At 35.5% G+C, this 18,947-nt stretch overlaps 1 protein-coding gene across 2 annotated transcripts in view; it reads right to left on the bottom strand.

Moving 5' to 3' along the window:
• Positions 1–15,780, bottom strand: part of LOC129373312 (uncharacterized) — a 29,748-nt gene extending 13,968 nt beyond the window's left edge. The window contains exon 1 of one of the 2 annotated variants that reach the window (XM_055051200.1): positions 15,520–15,780. In XM_055051200.1, coding sequence (XP_054907175.1) covers positions 15,520–15,527 — 8 coding nt within the window. In that variant the 5' untranslated portion in view covers positions 15,528–15,780. Of the gene's footprint in view, positions 1–12,169; positions 12,241–15,519 lie in introns of those variants that run through there. The other variant, XM_055051201.1, reaches the window with a different exon arrangement.
• Between the last annotated feature and the right edge of the window lie 3,167 nt (positions 15,781–18,947).

Here is an 18,947-nt window from a genome sequence, read left to right as displayed (position 1 = left end):
TGTGTGTGTGTGTGTGTGTGTGTGTGTGTGCAGAGGCACCAGATGTTTACCAGATCAAGACTCTCCCGGGCTGAGTCAGCTGACAGGAAGTGAAAAAGAATGAAACAGGAAGGAAGAAGACGGCGACAAACGACGAGGTTCAGGGAACCCTCTAACACACCCAGTGGTCCCACCCACTCGCCCACCCACTCACACACACAGCACACACCTGTAAACATGTTGTCTCTCTGCACTTGTTAAACCAACCTTAACGAGCAGAGAAAAACCTTTGAACTCCTACACAGTCAACCTCAAGATCAACCACCAGCGAGTCCAGATGTAGTGGGGTGAATTTGGTGACCTTAGTCACAGACAAACTGGAGACATTTGGCATTTATGTGTTTGTCGTCTTTGAGTTGCATTGGTTTTGAAAATCTGCCCTGGTGTCTTTTACAGTAAGAACATATCTAAAATCTTAATAAAATAAAAAAATACATTTTCTATTCGTGAATTGATTTAAAAGATAAATATGAAAAAAGAACTAAATAAGATTTTACTATTTATTTATTTGAACAGTTTTCTATATATATTTTCTCATTTATTTAATTTTATTATAACAAAAAACTACTTAATTCCTACTGCATAAATAATTTTACTGTCTTTTAAATAATAAAAAATCCTAGGTAAAGTTCAAATATTAGCTGTCAAACTCTTCAGATTAAACATTGTTCCTTTTTTACTTCATGAGGGACGGCGGAGCGGCTCTGAAATACTCAGTTTTTCTAGTTGTTTTGTCAACATAAGTCATAATTAAGTGTTCATTTCTGCTTGCAGATCAAAGGTCACTGCCAATTATCCTAAATTTCCTTAAAACTGTTTTCTTTTACTAACTTTGCTGAGTTTGAATTGGTACTAAATTACGCACATATTCAATATATACATATATTTTTTAAACAGCATTCTCTCACCTGAGCATGTCTGACTACAAACCAGGGAGTAAAATTTGCATGTTCATGTCAAACAGATGCAACTTGCAGAAGACAATCAGCAGAATTCAAGTTTATCATCGAGCTTCAGTCAGTCACCAGTAGTTTTACTGGCAACAAGTTTTGACCAGTAGAAGTTGCTCGAGCAACTATCTCCAGCGTTCTTGTCCCTTTTTTAATAGGCTAATCCGTAAACACGACACATCAACATGACGTTTCGGCCTTCAAGTACACCAACGTTTAAGAGAAAACGATTTGCAAAGACAAGAGCAAATAAAACACAAATTATTGGCTCTTATTTTACATTGCGGTAACAAACGGGGGAAAAATAATGCATAAACAAAAGACGTAATGGTTGAGCTCTAGTGGAAACCCTGAGTGACACCTGCCACTCTAAACGAGGAAGTCAAAGGACGAACACATTTCAACTCATTCCATTCAAATATACGGAAACCTTTTTACAGTTTTCCTTTTTTAACTGCCAAATCATCTGTAAGTGTTGCAGCATTCGTCTTAAATGTAGTGTGAACGAAAATCTTGGTCCCAGTCTCACTTCTTTTCAGTTATTTTGGGGGCTGTATGAAAAAAATCCCTGCATCTTTCAAGTCCTTTGCACAATCACTCATTATGCAGAGGGAAAAAAAGAAGTGCCTTAGATGCATCTCCATCAGTACAGCTCTAAAGTCAGAAAAATGGTTATTTCTAGAGGATATCTGATAGCAAAATGTAAAAATTTAAAGAAAAATGTTTTTGCAAAGCTGTACATTTTTATTTATTCTATTTATGCCATTTAGAGAGGAGTACTTTGTATTCTATCATTAAAAAATACAAACATAAAGGCCCCAAATTATGAAGTAACTTCCAACAGACACGTCAGAAACCGATCTCAGTCCTACCTTCGGGTAGCCGACACGTAGCCCGGCGTACAAGTCCAGAAGGTTCTGATTACCAAACAGCTGCTACTGTGTAGATTATTACTCTCTGCAAGTCTATCAACATGTTCAGCACAATGAACATTTCTCCTGCACAGTAACTTTAACTTTGAAAGCATATTGTCGACTGATTGTATATTTAATTACTCTTTTTAAAAACTGCACAGATGTTTTTATGCATTTTTCAGTGAGCAATGTAACTTCATTCTTGAGGAACCTGCAAAAATCAGAACAAGTGTGCACAATTTTTCTTATGTATTTTTAGGAATGCATAAGCATTATCACACCACTGAGGAATAAATATTAACCGTAAAGAAGGGCTGAGCGTTGCAGCTTAAATCCAAACGCAACATCTCACATATCAGGTTCCTCTAAAGAAAGTACGTTATAATTGTTGTAAAGTATCTGATCTGATCTGCTTTGTATAAATACAATCTTGCTTCAAAGCTTTTGGACTGACAGTGAAGTGTTTAAACAAAATGCATAATATATGTGGTCAGTTGTAAAGATTGCTCACAGCTAATCTTTATCACAGTTAAATATTTTCCTCAGAGCCTTAAAAGGTTGCATTAAACTAAGATGATTAAACTCCTAAACATGGTTTAAACAATGCCATGATATTTCTTATGAGAATTTTTCAATACTTCAGTAAATTAATGTCCATTTCAGGAGTGAACCAGACAATGATCTTTGTGTTCTGATGCAAAACAGACAACACAAGCAGACCTACATAATTTCCCACATGCAAAAATCTCCATCAACATGACATGAAACGGCTTTCACTTCAATAAATTTCAATAATTTAATCTTTTAGGCCTTATAAATTTAGGCTGTATACATAAAGATCTCTATTTCACATGCTTTTTAAAATCACATTCTGAAGTGAAGTGATGCACAAATGAACAAATTATTTAAATAATAAGCCTTTAAGTCTTTTAGTGGCTATGGAAAAAGCATACTGATTTTTGTACTGTTTCTCTGTTTGCAAAATTTTTTCCAACATAACTTGAGCAAATGAGAAAAATTTCTATACAATTGCAAATTATCCATGAAAAAATTGCCAATTTGTGGATTTGTGTCTAAAATATTTTAAACAAAAGCATTTTGGGAAGCTGAAATACCTGGGCTCTATGCTACTTGACGCTCTCTGTATTGGCTGGAGTTTGCAAAGCAGCCAATCCAGAAGCGGCATTTATTTTCCTTGGCACTGATTAGCTGAACTTTTAAGAGAGAAGACTGATGTTGCTAGCTTCTGCATTAAGCTAAATTTGTTTTCACAAATATACCTTACTATTAATCCATAGAATACATTTGGTGTTTGACTGATTAAAATAAGAAGCTAAGTGTTGATAGAGTCTCATCTGAATCTGAAATAAACAGACATTTATTTATTTGTTTCCAACCAAGAACATGTCATTTTCATTCACCTGAAATTATTTCAAAATTTGTTTGGGTAGATAACACAACGCTGAAGTTAGAGTCAAGATCCAAGCTTCAAACTCCGTTTTTCAGATAGTGAGACAGAGCTCAACCAGTGGCTACGAATCATAGGCTAACTTTAGCTCATAAAGACAGCAGACGATGCTTGACGCTAAAGACAGTTAGCTAAGAAAAAGTATAGAAAAGCCAAAATTAACCTGCAGAAACATAACAAATAGTGTAGGTCAGAGGAGAAACTCTAAAAGTGAACTAATTTATTTGATGCCCTGTTTTACCCACTTTATAAACAAAAGTTATAAGCTGTGGTTCCCAAGCTAACACGTTTTTCTTGATACGTAATCCTTTTCAACAAACACAACACTTGCTATCTTGCTTGAGCTGAATGAAGCCTGTGCAGATGTGGCTAAAAATATTTTCACATCTTTTTTTTTTTGTAAAGATAAAAAACAAGCCTTTTTAAAGTATTCTTGTCTAATTTTGTCTCTTATTATAACCGTAACACTGCTAGCCAGAGACAGCACGTGAACTCCTCTCCCTGTAGACGACCCAACACGGCGCACTGCAAATCTGAATCAGTTTCGATGTCTGAGCATCAGAGTGGGCGTAAAGGTGACTGTTAATGTTGAGGTCATTTATTCAGTGAGACAACACTTCTGAAACCTCATCATTTATATGTTACAGATAATAATGTGGTGCATTCAGAATAACCTCAAAATTAGCATACGTGACCACTATGTGTCTCTAACATGTAGACCTTAAAAGTAGAAGCACATTTCTCTGCTTCAAATTGAATTTTATATCCTGTTTTAATCAGGAAGAAAAAGTTTTGGATCATTAAAATTTGCTTATTGTGTGATATATTAAAATATCTATGGGTAGCCATCATAAACACAGTTTGTTTTTCCTGCCAGAAACAAACAAACAGAAAAATATTATTTTTATGACAATTTCAACTAAATTACAAACTGATGGACAACATTACAGCTCTGCTATGCTATGATAATAGTAACCATTTGATATAAGTTGGCTCTTTCAAAACAGAAAAGCAAAACTATTTTCCTACTGCAGCAAAAACAACAGAGCATATAGATAACATATATAGCATTGTTATACACAATGCTGATTCGTGATTGATAACACTACAAAACAATGTTAAAATCTATCAACGTTCAAATGGGTTTGCAGGGTGAAAAGATGTACAGAAGTGCAGTTGGTGTTTTTGTTAGGACGGCCTCCATATTTACACCATTAGCCCGTCAATCTTGACCCCAACATGCCATTTTGACAAGCAATGACAACTGCTTGCTCCTGATGCATTTCAAATGATGCTTCTTTGAGAAGTGATGCAATCCGAGCTGCAAACAGCTGCAGTCAAGAAAAATGTCCATTAAGTTTGTTTGATATTTATTCATTTAATTTAAAACAGGACCATAATATAAAAAATATACAAATCAAACAAATAAAGGGCAGCAGGAAGAAGAAAAAAATCTTATACTATCTGCCTCTTTTGTCCCAAAAGTTTATTCAAACAACAGGGATTTACAAACATCAACTCAAAAAACAATTTGTATGAATTTATATTGTTTGATTTCATAATTCTTCAAAAAAAACTAACTTTTACTACTCTCTTAAATATGTACATTTTTAATATCTCTCTCTAGATTATTCGTTTTATTCCCAGGGTTGAGGTAGATCGCTCCTGCAAACAAAACCACAGCTTTACAAACATCAATACTAACTTTCTATCTTAACAAAATTTACTTGAATAAGTAAAATGTGTTACAAAATGTACACAAACCTCTCAGTCCTGATGGCAATCTGCACCTATCAACTTCTCTGCATCTCCAAATACTCATCTCGCTCATCAAATCTCTTGCAAGATTGATGAACAGTTTTCACCATTAACTTTTACCTATTCACCAACATTTACAGCTTAATTTCAACATTAACTTAGTCCATTTTTAATTATCTATTGCATATTTTTAAATGTATGAGTGTTTCGAGCGCTCGCCTCGTGTTGTGCAAAGACGATGTGAAGGAAACCTGAATGAGTTCTTGTCAGAGAATAAAAAGCTTTATGTTTCAGATCCTGGCCCATTTGCCTGATTGTTTGCTAAATTTGTGTGATGTTGATCATGTTTGATCAACATCACACAAGTTTGATTCTGGAATAAATTAATTTTTTGTACAAATGAAGAGGTTGCTTGAACCACTTTCATGTTCATATGTGAAACCGAGTGTGTTTTGAGCTTCGGTTCAGGCAGCGCACCTGAAATTCGCTGCAGATGTTTTTGCAGCGACAGCTAGATGAATCTTTTGAAGCTGTTGATTTCAGAGACGTTGTGCACGTTCGTCTACATTTGCTTCCCTTTTTCTTTTTCCCCCTCCCGTCTCACTGTTTTAGGATGCCCAATTTGCTGCCTGAGCAATATCCAATTTTCCTCCAACTGCAGAGAAAGTTTGTTACTGACGCTGGACGGGAACTTGACCCACCATACAGTAAAAAAAAAAAAGTTCTGGTTTCGTTCATTTTAAATTAGAATTCCGATAAAATATTTTGTTGCAGAAACGACAGCGAATTTAAGCACTCCAAATAGTTATTTGTCATAGCAAAAATGAACACTAAAAAAGCATCAGTTCCGGATATCATCGCTTTACGAAGTCTAAAAATCAAACTGAAAGAGTACGGGGAGTCTTCTGAAATATTTTCTGCCGTGTTTCAGCACATCCTGCTATGAGTCTCATGTTCGTATGAGCAGGCAAACGTTGAGAAAATAGTCGAATGAAAAATGTGTGAATGAAAAGGATGTGAGAGGTTGGAAGGGGGACTGCGGAGGAGTCGGCACGGGGGAAAACGTTCTCTGGTTTTCTCTCAAATTTAACTTTAAAAACCTGCGGGAGCAGAGGAGGGGGAACGAGACGCTTGCTTTTGGACTTTTTTTTATTTCTCTGGGCTCTAATTTTTTATGGTTTTTTTTTTTTTTTTTTTTTTTTTTACTTCTGTCCGCGTCAGTCTGTTTTTCTTCCGTCTCTCAGAAAAGCAGCAGTGAGTGCCGGGAACAGTGGAACAGAATGGAGGATGAAAGTTGTAAACAACAAATAAGAGATCATAAAAAGACACAAGTCGGCTTATCTGACTGATCGTTGCTTCGTTTCCAGCTGCCACAACGATGTTTTTGGAATAAACTTAAGTTTTACGTGTAATGGAAGAAACCAGAACGCGGTAACTTCACCTGAAAGTGTTTTTGAAAGACAAAAAAGAAACACACAAGCAAAACTACAAACAACTTTTCATAAAAAGACAAATATAGACAAATAATTTAGCAAAATACAATTATTCATTTGCTTTTTAAAAGGTAATATTTCTGTTCAAATAAACATCTGAGCAATTTTATGACGACTCAACATTTGTCTGGACTGACATTATAATGCACTCTGAGTTTATTCATGCATTTAACAGCAGTTTGGAGTAAACGTTTCACCTTGATATGTGCAAACATGCATTAGCAAATTTAAATAAAATGCAAAAAGGCACAGAAAAGGTTTGGAAAGGAAGTTTCCCTCAAATCACAATCAAAAGCAAACTTTCTTAAAAGAAAAAGAAAAAGAAGAAAAGCTGCCTAAAAGTAATGTAACAGCTTGCTTGACGAGAGCTTTCGTGTCAGAAACCAGAAAATGTTCAGACTCCACCACTTGCACGTTTCTGCAATGCTTCAGAGACACAAAGACGTTTAAAGACTTTCATCATTCAAGATTTGCGAATCCTGAGCCAACAAAGGCCTGAACAAGAGAAGAAGCAGCTATCGCGAAGTGTGGCGATGTTAGTTCGTATTTAATACAGCTGTAAATGACGTCATAAAAATAACTAAAACATCAATTTACACAGTTTGTACGAAGGCATATTAAAAAGTCTCAATCATATCCACCAAAAATGTTGAATAAAGTTTCAGGGACCATTTCAGAAAAAAATATGTAAGATGGGAAACATTTTTCCTGATTGTAAGGCGCAGAGCAAAGGTAACAATATACACAGTAAGATCGATTTAAAGTGCGAGACTGAAACACAAAGACCACTTGTCTGCAGTCAGGCTGTGGTTTCCAAGGGCTGAATGTTGGATTTCTAACATGTAAATAAATATAGGTCACAAAGGTCAACCAGGAGATAGGGGAAACTGCAATCATGTTGGTGCTTCCGGAGTATTTTTATGTGTAAAATTTAACTATTTGATTTAGAAAATTTTGTATTTTTATAAGCAAAGATGGCAGTTTCAAAGTTGTGTTTCGATTGACAGATCATTGTTTCTTCAAACTGGCAGCTACTCTAAATAAATTAAAGACAGGCTCAACTAAGTTCCCCACAAATATTAAAAAACTGTAAGTTAGGGAATCATTATAACACTAATTAGTAATTAAAAATCTGCTGAAGCTTTAATCAGTAAGACCCAATAGCAACTAACTTTAAGAGGGCCAAGAATATGTAAATTATGGGAGCAGAAAGCCGCCTCTTCATTTTCAACGTAATGCTCAGTGACTTTCAGTCGGGCGCCGATGTTAGAAAAGATAACGTCTGGTCCTGAGACTGTTAGCTGAGACTTAGCAAGCAGGACGATCCTAACTGACGACGACATTCGGTTTGCGTTATATTCATGCACCACAATTAATTCATTGATTTTCCTTATAACTAAATTTATGCTCTGTACTGTGGAAAAATATTTTAAAAAGTTAACCTTTGGCTTGAGTACATTTATCAAGAAATGAAAAAATATACCTTAGCAAAATCATAAGTGCTATGATTTGTGATGCCACTGACAATTCTAAAGAAATAAATGCAACTCATTTATAATTTAACTTTTTAAAATAAATCTGGACACATTTAATTAACAATGCCCGACTTCCTGTTTCTTTCAGGAATAAAATATGACGTGACACAGTGGCCTCATTTCTCTTAGCCACTCTTCAAAATGGTAAAGAGAAGAAAACATGTCTTTCAAATAATGTCAATCAATAAGGTGCAGTTTTAAAAACTCTACAGCTCTTCAACATAACCAACTGCTTGAGATTTGTATCATAAAATCTCAATCATAAGTCGTGTTGCACCGTTCAGTAGAAGAAGTTCGGTGGCTTGCAGGGGAAGATTCTGGCCGCACAGCCAAAGGTTCATGATCACAACGAACATTTTCTTAATACAAAATAAAAATTGTATTAAGGCAGCTGGTAATCACACAGTGTGACTCTCGACTTTCATAAGTTAGAAAATGACAAGAAAATTTATTTTTGATCAAACGCACTGATTTCTAAATCAATAATGAAACATTTTAGAGCAACCGTGACAAAAAAAGCTGGAGCTAGATTGATTTTGGAGGATGACAAGGCAGGTAAAAGCACAACAAAAAACAACGCACAAATGTGCTTCTGTAAAATAAATAAAATAACATTTTTACCTCATCTTTAGTCTGAGGTCTATGGAGTCTAATGTATAGTATACCAAGCACTTTTTGTTCTACAAACATGTTATTGTTAAAATGCCAATTAAATAATATCCATTCAGTAAACAAGTGATGAAGCTGGTTATTTAGGATTAAACAAATCATGCAGGCAACTATTATTGCCACACATTCACAACATTTGACACATCGGAAACTAAAACGTGGCCATTTTCAATATTTTTGTTGCTGAAACATCAGTTTTATTTGCTTGTTTTGAAAAAAACTGGTTGCAAAGTGATTGATCTTCACAGACAACCACAACTAATAAAAGTTTTTTTTATTATTATTTGTATGCAGATTACTGAGATCAGATTTGAAAACCTTCTCGTCATCCTCTGCTTTGAGGTTGCCTTTGTAAAGTTTTTTTTTTTTTTTACTAGGTAGTGTTTGCATGACTACGGCTACACCACAAAGTTACAAGATAGAAAGATCAGAAAGGAAAAACCTAGATACCATAGAAGGATGTCAAGATATCAGGACTTACATTTTACAACATTTAGGAGTAATTTAAGATTTTCAGTGTCTGGAAAGCATCCCGAAACAGAGGATGGAAAAAAGTAGGTGGTTTGACCTCAGAGTGTGTAAGCAAAAAGCTTAAGCGCCAAAACACAAATTTGTTTTCAGCAGGTAATCATGTGAGGAAGATTTTGAGGGAGGCCGCCGCAGCAACAGCGAGGGAACTACAGGTTTCCATGGTTGAAGAGGGAGACACTGCGTGACTGCTTTCCGGATGCTACATGGCAGAGCGAGTTTACCGAAGCAAGAAACCGCTAGAGACAAAAACCATCACATGACATGTGAGGTTCGCTTTTGGTGGAACTCATGTCGGAAACGCAGTGGAAAATAGGTTGAATGGTGTGTCTGAAGCAAAAACCGAGCTTTCCAGTCATTCAGACTTGAGGATCCACTGATAGTGCCAAGCTGAGGGCCAAACCCAGGTGCTCTAATAAACGAGATTTGTGTAAGTGAAGATTAGAGAGTGAGATAAATTGAATCAACGCAAAGATCTCATTGTGATCTGCGAAGGAACATTTCTATTGCAGAAAAGTGTTAACCATCTAACTAAAATGTTATAAAAAATGAACTCATCATAGCCACATACCAATAATTCACATCTCTGAAAATTAAAAGAACGATTTCAATACAGAAATGTTATGTACGCAATAATGGGGAAGTTTGGTAGTCTGGGACCAAATCCACAATGAAGGTAACACACAACGCCAAAGAGGTTGGTGGCTCACAAAGTGCTGTATCCAAACATATTAATGGAAGGTTGAGTGGAAGGAAAACAGACTTGATAGGATTGTTTGATGGCACTTCACAAGACATGTTGCTTTAATTGGTGCGTCAAGAGCCTCCAGACACAGACAATTACTGTTAAGCAAATTCTAAACCACCAAAAACATCAAAAACGGTATTAATTGGCCAAGTACATAAAAGTAATTTGAAAATCAAGATCTAAGAGAGAAAGGGGGAAGAGGCCCAGAATTAGCAATAATTTGAGGTGCCAAGTCATCTCCTGGTGTTGGTCCACTTCGTTTCCTCAAGTCAATGCAATCAGAAATATTAGAGCGCTTCATTCTTCCCTCTGCTGACAAGCTTTTACAGAAATGATTATGTGTTTTAGAACGTGGTATCTGCTAACTCTGCTAATGGTACTGAAATCTGGTTCAATGACAAAATTTTACTGGGTTTAATTGGTCATCAGACTCCTCTGAGCTAAATCTGAAAGAGAGTCCATGGAGTATTGTAAAGAGGAAGATTAAAACAGAAGAGTCAACAATGCAGATGAACTAAAGGCCACTATTACAACAAGCTGGGCTTCTATTACTTCAGCAGAATGATCACATCCATGCTACGTCACATTGATGCAGTAAATCATGGTAAAAGAAATCCTGACAATAATATATAGCATTGAAAACGAATATATGTTACAATATTTCTGTATTAACAATCCTTTTTACAGGTCTAATGTAATATAAAACTTGAGTTTGGGATTTTATGTGGTGTAAACTAAACTACATAAAAATGAATACCTGAAACAAAGTATATAAAACCTTCTGAGATGAACCTCTTCATTAGCTCTCCAATCAAAAGCAAAGATTAGAAATGTTTTCAAGTTAAAACAGACCTATTGGAAAAGAATTTAATGACGAAAACATAACATTAATGATAGTATATCAAATCTATATGCTGCTTTTTAGGACACTAAAAGATGCTTTAAAAAGAAATACAACAGAAAACATGTTGCATTTTAACTCTGTCATTTTTGTGACAAAAGAATGTAGTCAGTCCCATGTGGTTCTGCAACTTATTGAAATAATGTTAGGTTTTCTCTACCCGAGGCTTAGCCTTACGACAAATAGTTGGAAGACGCACGTTTTCAACAATGCGACAGCCTCACTCGATTTTCAACCTTTTAACTTGATGTTAAGCCATGAATTTCCTCGGTACAGATGGTGTTTTAATATGGGCCTACATGCGTTGGCACCAACTCCGAAGTTCTACTTCCTAACGTACAAAACACAAACACGGTCGTTGCCCCAATTCCTACTGCAGATGTCAAAGAAGGTCACAAAAGTAAAGGAAGTCAAAAAATAGCAACAGCAGCGACGAAGAAGCCTCCATCTACCGTTTTGTCCACCTCAGCCAAGAGAAGACTTCAACAGATTACAACAGCGGGGTCAGTCAAGGAGTTTAAACTGGTCAAAACCTCAGCAAAGAGGAAGGACGATACTTTGAATGAGACGTAGGGCTAAAGGAGAATAAACCCTAGCTGCTTGGCTGTATCTCGGTCAGGGGGAGACAGAGGCCCTGGTTTATCGTATCATGACATCTAAACAATGCTCAGAATGAACAAAGTCAAGCTTGTGGTTTTAAGCCTCTCTGTGTAAGAACTTGTTTGGTGTACACACCAATCTGTTGTGGGTAACAACACTCAACTGCTACAAGTAATGTTGATACTTAAAAGAAAACTGTCAGTAGAAGATAATTATGATTTTGAAGGGAATGGTTTATATCTCTGAGCCAAGTTTATGGGCTATTTGGTGAAAGAATCAATCCAGATCAATAATTATAATCAAATTTATGGTTAAAATAGCAGGAATTGGGGCATTTCAGACACATTATTTTAATATGTATTAACAAATTATGTGTTAGTGTTTATAGAAATTTCAGTTGATTGCAAACATTTATAAAGACAAACCAAATGAACCAAGTGCACCTGTCTTTACCAGCCAAAGTAAAGAGCTCTGCTCATCTGTGTCAACTTCACCTCACTACCATAGCTACAGCTTCTGGAAACTATCAATTCATCAAACAATCAGGATGAAACATATTGTCTTACCTGTACGGTTGTCATTACGAGGAGAGATGAAAGTGGAATGTGTTTGGTCTGCTACTTGCTGCACATGTGTGTGTGTTTGAGTGTGTCTGTGTGTCAGAGAGCGCGAGACAGAGAGAGAGATAGGGGAGGAGCAAGTCGATGAACAACAGAGATGTAGTTTCACCTAAGACGAGCGGCCCTGTCAATCTTTTCACTCTCTCATCCACCTTGTCATAACACCACTGTGTGTGTGTGTGCACGTCCGCATGTGTGTGTTACAGTATGTGTCATAATGATGCTGGAAAGAAAAACACTCAAGTATGTAGCATAGGTTTTAAACACACACACACTTAGACAAACTTTCAGTTTGAGTGGGGGCTTTTTCACTCCTCTCCCCCCCCCTCTGTGTCGTCTAACTTCGGTGTCTATTGGTTGGATTACATTTGAAAAAGGCCACACTCACACACTTATGCAAATTCACCAACACACTTTCACACACATCCTACTAATTTACATATTTGAATGTAAACTCATTAAAATACAGAAATGGATGTTTGCCGGAAGGATGTTAGGGACACTGAGCTGTAATGTCAGTAAAAGTGCCGCAAAAGTGTTTCCAAAATGCTACTTTTTGCTTTTTTTTTTTTTAATGTTGACAGCAAAGAAAAGTCCTGTTTACTGTTGGATGTAGAGAAAGCGTAACTAGAGGTGGGCGACATGGACTTAAAGTTTTATCCCAATATTTTGTGGTACTGTTGTGATATTGATTAAAGTGATGATAAAAACCATTAATTACTTCTTTTTTAGGTAACTATTTAGGGGTTATGACACAACAAACATAACCCCTGCTCTTGAAAAACTTTTGTAACGCTTCTTCAGGACACCAGTCACATAAAGAAGTGTGATTTGTATCACTAAGCTGCTCACAGGTAACTGAATTTAATCATATTTTTAAATTTATTGATACTGATGCTCTTATTGATCCAAACAACATCCTTGGCAGCAATAAAAATTCTTAATTATTAATCTTGTTCTGACTTAAACTGCTCAGTTATTGGAAGCATAGCCATTGCTAACACAGACTTCGTTCACTTCCTCTGCCATTACAAAACCACAATCATAACCAGGCAACATTTCTAAAGCAGAAAAAACAAATTGACGTGATCATTTAGATCGCCTCCGTCTGTTTGCTAATTGGCCTGGTACTCGAGAAATCTCACTCAGTAGGAGGAATCCCAGATGAAGCACGTAAGGGAGATGAGAATACTTGTGTAGGAAGGCAATGGCCTGACTACCTTTTGGCTAAAAGCTCTTCACAAAATATTTTGTGAAGATACTCACTTGACAATCTTGAAAGCTTGACTCTACTCATAAACGTCTAGAATTATTCTAATTTAACCTAGAAAAGTTTTGTTTGGTGTTGTTCCCAAGCTTACGTTCTCATTTTTTCAAGACATTTTCTTTTAAAATTTGAACAACCAACTGGTCTGGTTTTGTTCAAAGGTAAATAAATGTGGAAATTAGTTTCTCTGAAAATAACCAATCAGAATCTGGTGTACTTAAGTTTAATTTTTTTTTAATCTGTGGAAGATGTTCAAAAATCAAAGCTGCTATTTAAAAAAAAAACAGCTACAAATTTGTTCAGGTTAAAGAAATGATGTGTGGATACTCATTAGAACAAATTTTCAAAATGTAAGTATATTTTTGCCTTATTTTCATTCAGATTATTAATGACATTTTTCTGTCTGGAGTTTTTTTCTTGGAATTTATAAAACTATTTAATAAAATATATTATGTTTTGTAAAATATTTAACATCCTTTGTACTTAAAGCTAGGGAAAAAAATTCAGAATTATCAGTTTTCTACTCCTCCTGTGCGAGCGCCACCCACGGTCTCTTAAGATTGTCTGACTTTCCTTTCTACAGAATTGTACATCCAAGAAGTTTATGACACATTGGTAACATCATGTGAATCTGCTGTTATTTTTATCCCTTTTTTTTTTAGAACTAATACATGTGACTAGTACTATCAATTCATCAGGGCATGTGAAACCAAATGTCTGAATTCAAGTGTTTTTTATTTCATGGTTTATTTGAGGCTTATTTTAATTCTTAGAAGACAGTTTATATAATGTGAAAAAATAAGCATGGGTAATTTGAAACTGTGCTGTTGCTTTGAAGCAGCAGTACAGAGTACGCTTTAAATTTGGAGTACACTGGAAGTGAAGTGCATTTCCAAACTATTAATATGATCATTACTGCAGTTTAGATTGCTTAACATGGATTGAAATAAGAACAGTATACAGAGTTTTAATATTATATGTTAATATGTTGGCACACCAATTCCAACCTCCACTTACCTCAAAAGTTATCATTGGGTTGTGCAAGTACATGTCCAAGGCAAACGTGACAACAGTTTTGAGGTTTATATAGTGCAATATGCATGAACTGCAATGAGATTTTTGAGAATGGATTTGTTTTAAGATAGATAAAATCCCTGTGGTCTTGGCCCTTTTCAGGCTAGTCTTCACTTTAGCCTCAGCAACCAACTAATCTAACTTATGGTCACAGAAACTCACTACAAAAATACTGGAAATCTCTCTTTCAAGCATTGAGTTAAGACAATTTGCCTTCACATCTTGAGACTACCTTTTAGTAAGTCACATCATCAGCAAAATCAAAGCTAACCAAAAGCAACGTGGTGCTGGCTATGAACTAGTTATTACAGCTACATTCTCTGCTTCCAGGATGCAATCAGTGGTGATTAGGGATGGGAATCTCTCATCTCTACCCTGTACAATACACATCTGGAATCTCCAGCTACGATCCATTACATTTAGGATTCCTTCTCATCAACCAGCCATTCAGTTAAATAAGATCTGAGTCCTCATCACGATGCATCTCAATTTAAATTAACCAAGCTGAAAAATATATTGTTTGAATCACTAAAAATGAATGTACCAATTAAAATATTAATAATTTATTAACAAATGCTCTTTTCCATAAGGAGCCGGTGAAGTGAGAAGCTAGCTTTTAGCTGTGGCTCTGCTTCACAAATAAAAGCCCCTCCAGTAAATACTTGCAGCAAAAGACATGTAAACATTTTTATTTCCTTTAAAAAGCAAAAAGAATACTAGTGCTTTTGAGTTATTCTTTGATGGGCTTTCTGCGTTATTCTTCATTTTCTGTGGCATACTGCTCGGAATTAATAAAACCTGAATTTCCGGGCTTAATTTAGTTAACGGATTTGTTTTCCCGCCGCTATGAACTCCATAGAAAAAAATAGTCTTTTGCCCACTAGTGTTGAGAGCATACACGAGATTTCCGGATGTAAACAATAATATGTCTCCTGAAAAAGGATGAAATGCTAACCTGACCATGCTGAACGAGCTGAAGGGAGAAGAACGACGTCTGAAGACGGTGAACGGATAGGCGCCTCCATGTTGATTCCATGTCTCCGCTTCAACCGAGTTATAAGGTTAGACCTCGTTCCAGTGTATTTCACAGCAGCGTGGCACATTTTGGAAAGTCGTATTTCCTTTATCAAGCTGCCTGTTTTTTCTTGTAAAATAGACAGTGTTGCTAAACTTTAAATTTGTAGTGTGGCGGTGAATGTATCGGTTCCGCTTCTGCCGCCATGTTGCCAGTTGTTGCGGTCACGTTCGCGCTCCTACCGGCACAGCTTCTTCTTGTGGCGATTGGCGGAACTCCCCACTGCTTTGCGGTCTACAAGAAGCGCTGTTTGGTCAATACTTAGTTTTATAGATTTATTTTATTTGTTTATTTATTTTTACATTATTAGGTAAAATCCGATGTAATTAGAAATTTTCTAATGACACGTAGAAATTTAAAGCGGCGTTCCTGATGCATTGTTATCACGCATGCGCGTTTTAGAATACTTGTCTAAATTTATTCATCCTTCCATCATCATTGTTTATTCATTGTAGAACAAGTGATGAATGTTAACAGTTTTTTTATACATTTATGAATACTGTGTGTAGTTTAAGGCACTGTATATACAGAACAAGAAATGTTGAAAGCCTAGAACAGTCTGTTCATTCAGTGGGATTAAAAGTGGATGGAACCGGTTTTGTTTCTACGAAGAGCACCTCTAAATGTCTTTTGTTGATTTAGTTCTAAATATGAGCTGAACTGAAACACATTAAACTGTTCTGAAATGAGTTTGTTGTTGCTAAATTGATGTGGTCTTACATTTTGTGTCAACTTCTAACACCAACAAGAAAAAAAAACAGAAACCACGGAAAAGGGAAAAACGTTGTATACGAACTCTGGAATCTTAAAAATTTTTTTTTGTTTTATTCACTACAGCAAAAAAAAAAAAAAAGAAAAGAAAAGAAACGCAAAACTTCTACGAGCTTTTTTGGTGACGTATACGGTGACGTATACTTTAAGGTTTCCAAAATGACTTAATCAGGAGTTATCTTTACAACATGTGAGCTAAGTGAATGGCAGATTAGAAGTCAATCATACGTTTTGTGAAACAAAGCGTTCTAAAACATCCCCAAAATATTCAAATGACCAAATAAAGAGTCAGGTAATATGAGTAAATACTGATAAAAACAATTTGAAATCAATCTACACTGAATGAGGAACTGTAGAAACTCAACTGTGTAAAAAAGATCAATGTCAAAACCTTGTGGAGATGGTAAAATGATTACCGTATTTTCTGGACTATAAGTCACAGTTTTTTTCATAGTTTGGCCCGGGATGCGACTTATACTCCGAAGCGATTTATTTGTAAAATTATGAACACATTATTACGTCATATCACATGTTATTTTCACACTAAACCACAAGAGGGCGCTCTAGGCCTGTGTTGATCATGTTTGTGGTAGAAGCTACCTCTGGAGTTAGCGGAGTTGTCCGAAGATGAAAATTTAGTGATTTGGAGTGACACAGATAGTTTGGTAAACTTGTTAGCATGTTATTTATACTATAGTCATCTGAATAACTCTTAATATGTTATGTTAACCAGGCACGTTCTCAGTTCGTTATGTGTCATGTAACATTAGCATACCATACAATCATTCAGCCTGTTGTTGCCTCTATTCTATTTTTATTTTAAATTGCCTTTCAAGATGACATGTCTGTTCTTTGTGTTGGATTTTATCAAATAAATTTCCCCCCAAAATGCTACTTGTAGTCCGGTGCGACTTATATGGTTTTTCTGTTTTATGATGTATTTTATGGCTGGTGCGACTTATACTCCGGAGCAACTTATAGTCCGGAAAATACAGTAAATAAACATAAAAGTAAAGATTGTACATAGTAACATTAACTAACAACAAAATATATAGTGGTAAAGAACATAAAAGATTAGTCGCTATGAATATTCGCCATTTAAAACAGCCTAAAATAATAAAAATGTCAAGAAATTTGTAAAATTTTGAAATCAAATGCTACAATATAATAAATAACTTCGCCTGATGTTAGGCTGAGTACCAGTGCTTATAATGACTTTATTGACATTTTCTCTAGGGACTCCTAGTGGACATTTCTTTCCCTTATGCTATTATTTCTATGTGTTGTGTGTTCCATGAAAGCTGAAGAAAGGTCATGCATCTTCGTGTTTCTGTGATGTAAAAGGTGGTAGTGTATCAGGCTGTCAGACTCAGACTGAGAGTCAGCCATGAGTGTGCACGGCGGTGGTTTGGTTTCGCAGCGGCGTGGGGTGAACTCAGAGGTGCCGAGACAGGCTCTGATTCCCGGTATCGCCGACTTCAAACCTCCCCTGTGATACCACAGTAAAACGGCGGCACCGTATTGTATCAGACCCCGAAACTGTGCTGAGTTATGTCTCACCTGTTAGATGAACAGTTTGACATTTTTATCAAATGTGTAGGATTAGTGCAGTTTTGTTTTTTTTAATAGGTTTTTGGTTGTGATGAGGAGAATTTTTTAAGAGGAATATATTTTGACTGAAATTTTTACTGTGTTAAAATGACTTATTTCCTTAAGTGCAATATTTTTTTTCTGTTTCCAGTAAAATTAATGAATATTTGAAAAATCTTCCATTATAATAAATAATGCCTCACAAGCCTCAAAATATAAACCTTATCCAATGTCGTTATTTATATCTTACTCATTAAGAATGAAAATGTCTTTTAAAAATCAGAGTTTTTAAAATTGAAATCATTTGTGTTTTACACAGCGCCACATTACTATCCGAAATCATAGAAAAAGAAAAAAGCTTTATTTGTTTACCTTTCAAATAAATGCTCAAATGAATCCATTAAGTAGCATTTTTACACAAATGCAAAGGTAAGCTCATATTGACTAGTCCTATAAATCGGTCTCTATAACTTTATTAATAACATTTCATTAGGTGTTTCAGTAACTTATAACCATTTGCTCCCTATACTATTAAACTTTCAAGTAGCTTTATATCTTGAAAGATGTGCTTTCAAGATTTAAATCTAAACTATTCTTGCTAATTGGATAAGAAAATAGATTAAGCCTAAATATAAGTTGTTTTACTACTGATTTAACAATCACTTGTCAGTAATGCTTGCATGCAGTTTTAATGTATTTGTTTTTGTGAAATCAAAACATATACTAAGCAAATGTGTTATTTGTGTTTGTTAAGAAATTTATTTATTGTGAATAAACTAAATCATTTTAACTCTTCAACACAAAGTTGAATGGTTTCTGCAGGAATGATTGTTAATATGCACTACGGTTGATGTGGTTTTGTGATTCTGTACTATAGTCATAAATTAACCACTAATCAAGGCTTTGCTGTTTAAGATATGTTTAATGTAAAACTATTTTTCGCTGGA

This window comes from Poeciliopsis prolifica, unplaced genomic scaffold, assembly GCF_027474105.1.
Source record: "Poeciliopsis prolifica strain line A6 unplaced genomic scaffold, Auburn_PproV2 SCAFFOLD032, whole genome shotgun sequence".
Lineage (NCBI taxonomy): Eukaryota > Metazoa > Chordata > Actinopteri > Cyprinodontiformes > Poeciliidae > Poeciliopsis > Poeciliopsis prolifica.
This window is presented reverse-complemented; position numbering and strand designations above follow the sequence as displayed.